Source organism: Eucyclogobius newberryi, unplaced genomic scaffold (assembly GCF_026437365.1).
Source record: "Eucyclogobius newberryi isolate DKJ021-1_F unplaced genomic scaffold, fEucNew1.0.hap1 SCAF_15, whole genome shotgun sequence".
NCBI classification, from domain to species: domain Eukaryota; kingdom Metazoa; phylum Chordata; class Actinopteri; order Gobiiformes; family Gobiidae; genus Eucyclogobius; species Eucyclogobius newberryi.
The window spans coordinates 8537283-8544154 of NW_027315779.1; the positions used below are offsets into that span (position 1 = coordinate 8537283).

Consider the following 6872-nt stretch of genomic DNA (forward strand, 5'->3'; position numbering starts at 1 on the left):
CCTCTCGATACTGTTTTTAGAAAAATAAGACGTTTCGACTGTCATCCAAGAGTCATTATCAATCTGCGTATCGAGTCTTGGAACTCAGATATTTATTCTCCCCTGAGGCTCCTGATTATGGCTGTTACATGTTCACCAGAGACTACTCTTCTTTGTTTCCTAACAGACCTGTAATAAGCTATCAAAATCCTACTGTCACTGACTGTCGCTCCCTTGTCACTGAGTACTTGATTAGCACCAGAATGGCCAGGGCGTCTCCTGCTCCATGGCTTCAACACACTATTGTATATAGAGGTTTAGGTTGTATCTTAAACCTCTGTTTCTGTTTAAAGAGGGATTTTCTTTTTTAACAAAAATGGCCTCCTTGACTCCTCTTTCAAACTACAAGACATCTGTCTCAACACCACATACCTTCAATTCTGGGGACATTTTTACAGACAGATTCACGGCTGTGCCATGGGCTCCCTCGTCTCTCCCATAGTGGCCAACCTGTACATGGAGCATTTTGGTAAGAAGGCACTGGCCTCCTGTTCAGGCACCGCTCCAAGTCTTTGGTGCCACTACATGGATGACACATTTGTGACAATCAAGAAACAAAAGCTGGAAGCCTTCTCAGAGCACCTCAATGTGGTGGACCCGGATATCAGGTTTACAAGAGAAGACGCTAAGGAGAACCACTTGGCCTTTCTAGATTGTTCCACTGTCAGAGGAGAGAACAGCAAGCGCTAAATAGAAGTATATAGGAAAGCTACACACACAGATAAGTATCTGGTCTTTGGCTTTAACCACCCACTACAGCACAAGCTGGGAGAGATCAGAGCACTACAATATAGAGCGAGGAAGGAGGAAAAACACCTCAGGAATTCTCTCTATTTTGTGTGCATCCATTGCCTGAAAGAAATAATAAAATGTTAAAGGAATAATAGAGGATTTTTGGCGAGCAATCTGAGTCTCATTTCCTCGTGACGTGGACAGCCGAGTATGTCAATCATCCCTTGCGTCCTATTGCACACCTGCAGCCTGGTTCTGGCTCGTTCCCAGGATAGCAGCACGTTTCCCTGGCTGCGCATGCGTGGTTGATATGACGGTGTGTGTTTGGCGAATTCCTTCAGTGTAAAGTACAAAAATGGCGACAGAGAAAGACTTCACGCTCAGAAGACACGGAAATCTGCGGAGACGAGAGATGATAGCACGCTGTGAAAGGCAGCTTTACAATTACATATAAGATAAGATAAGATAAAGATTCCTTTATTGTCCCACATGGGGAAATTTCATTGATGCAACGCAGGTAGATACAAAGGCAGATACAGAAGAAAAGAACAGATCACTTATAGGAAGTCTGAAAAACACTCTCAATAGAAGATCTATAAACAAAAAATCCTATAGACAAAACCACCCATTACCCAACAAGGGATGGAGGGGAAAAAATAATAAAGATAAAAATAAATAAATAAATACCATTGCATGTGATCACATGCAATGGTGTATGCATATGATGCATATAATGCATATGTGAGTGAAACATCTTTTCACTAGAACATTTCAGGAGAAACAAATGGAAAGCTCTATGTAATACCGTTAGTTTCCTTTATGAAATTAACACGGAGCACAACACTAAACTTGTACTGCACAGTGGAGAAATCACATAATTGTGCCGCAAAGAAGTGATTCACTTTGCGTTCTCCATTGTGAAGTAATGTTATTATTCCTGTCATTGCAGCCAGAGTAAGTAACATAAGTAACAAGTAACATTTACAGAAGTGGATTATAAAGAAGAAGGCCCTTCTTATCGGCGTGTACGTCACCAGTTGTAGTTTGGGGAATGTTTCAACAGCCTTTTAACAAACCAGTGCCACGAGTATAATTGTGATGAGCCGTTACTTTCGTTTTACAATGACGTTGACTGTAAACTTTGTTGGAGGGAGGAAGGAAATGCATCGTTTGTTCACCAAAACATATGCATCGGTCCAGCCTTCTCCTGCACCTCGGCCGGTCTACTGCTGCAGAAGCCGAGCGTGGATCTGAAGGCTTCCAGCCTTTATGACAAATGACAGCTGATGGCTGATAGTCCAGATTGTTCACACATCAGTTGATCTTTAGTTAAAAGCTCAATTTATTTAGCATAATACTGTATGTAACGAACCTGCAAGGAAACTGCTGTTATGATTATGAATGTGAACACAGCCTATCAACAACCAATGAAACCATAAACCAGCTCAACAAATCTGCAATATCCACAACAGAGGTCAAACCTGCCCACCAGCTCCATTTTAAACAAATGCTATACACTACATTTAACGTGTGATCTTATAAAGACACATCTTGCATCCTTCCTTTTTTATGAAACTAATATATATGTTATGGAGATGTTGAAACTGAAACTGTGCACTTGTAACTGTAATCATTCACAGTATGGCAATCAGGCATCTTCTTCTAGGGCCAGGTCTGAGCAGGGATGCCCAGACCTCTTTCCACACAAGCAATCATATCATTCCTCAGGTAGAATGTCACAGTGAGATTGACGGATTGTTTCTTTTCCTTTGTGCTGTTTGCAGGTCAGTGGTTTCCTTATGGGGCTGAGTGTCATCGGCTCCATCTTCAACATCACTGGGATCGCGGTGAACAGATACTGCTACATCTGTCACTCCTTCTCCTACAGCCGCCTGTACAGCTACCGCAACACCCTGCTGTTTGTGGCCTTAATCTGGCTGCTCACTGTAGCTGCCATAGTACCCAATTTCTTTGTGGGATCCTTGAGATATGATCCCAGAGTGTATTCTTGTACGTTTGCTCAGAATGTAAGCAGCTCCTACACTGTGGCTGTGGTGGTGGTCCACTTCCTGGTGCCCATTGGTGTGGTTACCTTTTGTTATCTACGCATCTGGGTGCTAGTCATTCAGGTAAAGTCATTATATTTTGGGAGTGAATCATCAACCACCATCTAACCTTATCCATTGTCTCCTCTCACTTCAGCATTATCTCATATTTCACTACATTTCCTTCTAAACATCTAAACATTTTTCCAGACAGTTCTAATGTCTCGTGTCCCTCGTGATGTGTCCACTGTCCCTTTCTCCATGGGACCTCTTGGCTTTATTGCTGGGCAGATTCAACCAGCGTGGATTTTCCTCACACAGAATTTGACTTGTCATTGTGTGCAATGGATAGAGAAAATAAGTAAACATGGATATAGGGAGATGAACACTGGTGTAATCTGCGCCCGGCTAATTTGAAAAATGTGGAAGGAACCGAACACTGCTACAATGGAAATATGGAAGGAAAGAAGAAAATGCTACTGCATGTGAGAAATGTTCTTAAAGGTTGAAGAGGTGACTGAGCAGCTTTTGTTTGTATATGTCTGCATGTGTAATGTGTTTGTACGTATGGCTCTGTTCTAGTTTATAAGGAGGAAAAATATTAGAATTACACACACACACACACGCACACACACACACACACAGATGCACACACACACACACACACACGCACACACACACAGATGCGCACACACACACACAGATGCACACACACACACACACACAGATGCACACACACACATGCACACACACACACACAGATGCACACACACACACACACACAGATGCACACACACAGATGCACACACACACACACAGCGCAGATGCACACACACACACACACACACAGATGCACACACACACACACACACACACACACTGATGCACACACAGATGCACACACACACACAGATGCACACACACACACAGCACAGATGCACACACACACACACACACACACACTGATGCACACACAGATGCACACACACACAGATGCACACACACACACACACAGCACAGATGCACACACACACACAGATGCACACACACACACACTGATGCACACACAGATGCACACACACACACAGATGCACACACACACACACACACAGCACAGATGCACACACACACACAGACGCACACACACACACACACACACACACACACACACAGCACAGATGCACACACACACACAGACGCACACACACAGCACAGATGCACACACACTCACACAGATGCACACACACACACACACAGCACAGATGCACACACACACACAGACGCACACACACACACACACACACACAGCACAGATGCACACACACACACAGACGCACACACACACACACAGCACAGATGCACACACACTCACACAGATGCACACACACACACACAGCACAGATGCACACACACACACAGATGCACACACACACACAGCACAGATGCACACACACACACAGATGCACACACACACACACACAGCACAGATGCACACACACTCACACAGATGCACACACACACACACACACACAGCACAGATGCACACACACAGACGCACACACACACACACACACACACAGCACAGATGCACACACACACACACAGACGCACACACACAGCACAGATGCACACACACACACACAGACGCACACACACAGCACAGATGCACACACACTCACACAGATGCACACACACAGCACAGATGCACACACACACACAGACGCACACACACACACACACACAGCACAGATGCACACACACTCACACAGATGCACACACACACACACGCTTCAATAACAGGTGTTTTTAATACCATGCACATACTAGTGGCGTCACCTATTTTTCCATGGATATACAGTTTTTATGGGACCCTTACACCAGTAGTCCAAACCAATCTCTAATCCACTTTGAAATGGTGCAACTGTAGATTATAATATGTACATTTCTCTAGTGCTGTCCACGGCACACAGGCCTATTTATTTTAACCAACAATAATAAACCTCTTCTTGGTTCTTCTTACAAAAACTAGGTCAGCAACACAGAAATAGGTTTTCTGCTATTCTGACCTTTAATTGGGGAGCTTACAAAAGTCAGTGGAACATTTAAATGCCAGAATACAATGACAAAAGGCACTGCTCCATTAAACGATACAAATCACTATTTGACATATAACATTTGGGCTTTTTGTGTCTCTGAAATTGAAGGACCCTGTGTAACTGAATAACGATTCAGAATGCATCGAATTCACTGAGTCCAACAAAAACATGGCCCCACTTCCATCAATCTTGCCACCACTGGAGGAAAGACTGATGTGAAATGACTTGATGAGCGTCTGGAAAAGTGTTATAAAAGACCAATTCATTAAAAATACTGATTTTCTGATGTGTAGAGTAAGTATTCATGTGCTAAATTTTACAAGCTACATGTGATAATCTCATAAACCAACAATAGTGCACTCAGAACTTTCACAGCCATTTCCCCTTTAACCATCATTGAATAGCTGTCTTCAGATGAAGAGTCTTTTGTAACTTATTGTTCCAACTGCTGTTATACAGGTGAGACGAAAAGTGAAGACGGAGGAGAATCTTCGCCTCAGACCCAGTGACTTGAGGAACTTCCTCACCATGTTCGTGGTGTTTGTGCTGTTCGCCATATGCTGGGCGCCTCTGAACTTGATCGGTTTAGCTGTGGCGATAGACCCGACCCGGGTCGGCCCGCGGATCCCAGAGTGGCTCTTTGTGGTCAGCTACTTCATGGCCTACTTCAACAGCTGTCTCAATGCAATCATCTATGGCTTACTAAACAGAAACTTCCGGAATGAGTATAAGCGCATTGTCACCTCCGTTTGGGTGACACGCCTCTTTGTGACGGAGACGTCCCGGGCCGCCACAGAGGGGAGGAGCATGAGGAGCAAGCAATCACCTCAGCCAGCGCTAAACAATAACGAGTCTCTCCGGGAGCGCACAAACAAAGACTGAGGAATGTTTTGCTTGTTTTTTTATGTTTTTTTATGCATCACTCAATAGTTGTGAAGAGTAACAACAAAGTATGAAACTAAAATGCATGGCGCAGATTTCACTTTATGACAATGGGAATTTAAGCTCAAAATATTTTCAGCAGGAATTATGTACTTTAAATAGGGCAACACATCATAATAGGCTTTTCCATAGATACAATGTCATAAAAAAGGAGCACAAGAAGGTGCTGTGTTGATGGCTGTCAAACTGCAATATCTATGTCAAAAACAGTTTCAGTTATACCTACAAAAAATGCTTGCATATTCTTGTGCGTTGAGCTATGACTTTGTCATTTGCAGTCTTTTTCATATCATGTTTAAACTATGCCATGCATTGTAGTTTCAGTGTGTTCTTTTTAAAATAATTGATGTTAACAGGGAAATGTGATATCCTTTAACCGCTGTACACTCAAAGTTAATTGAAACAGAGTGACTCACTCTTTAGTAACTTCAGAAGCCTCAAATCCGTGCACACGCCTCACCTGAACGCTACATTAGCAGCGGGAGATAATCTGGAGACTGTCATATCAGTCTGAGCGGGCTGGGCGCCATGACAGACAGAGGTGGATTTAGACAGTGAGCCTCAAACTGCAGCTCTGCTGCTCTGCCTCGTCTGCTCTCTGCACTGTGCTCGAAACTTAGTAAGTTAGGACTTCAGGAGGTACTTGTTCAAACACAATCAAATCCATTTTAGTCTCTCTGATTGGTGGCTTGTGATGTAGAATGCAGAGACTGCAGTCTACGATAATACAACAGTCTCAGACTGAAGGTCTAGACCAGGAGTGTCAAAATCATTTGGGTCGCGGGCCGAACATAACGCAAAACATAAAACGATTAAAAATATAAGAAATAAATAGCTTTATATAGCCTACGCTGTTTTGAAGCAATTAATGGATCGCTAAAAAAAAATTACAAAACTTTTGTTCTCATAAACTGAAATGTATTTAGAAAAACAAGTGTAAGTGTTAGATAAACATTTGACTTTATAATAAAATAAACTTCTCAAGATCTAAAAACACCTTTCCACATCTGTGTAGTTA

The 6872-nt window shown here is 43.0% G+C and overlaps 1 protein-coding gene across 1 annotated transcript in view; it reads left to right on the forward strand.

The window, feature by feature from the left end:
- mtnr1bb (melatonin receptor 1Bb) overlaps positions 1-5966 on the forward strand; it is a 45185-nt gene extending 39219 nt beyond the window's left edge. The window contains exons 3-4 of the mRNA XM_072445958.1: positions 2556-2900; positions 5372-5966. Coding sequence (XP_072302059.1) covers positions 2556-2900; positions 5372-5794 — 768 coding nt within the window. The 3' untranslated portion in view covers positions 5795-5966. The remainder of the gene's footprint in view (positions 1-2555; positions 2901-5371) is intronic.
- Positions 5967-6872: the final 906 nt, after the last annotated feature.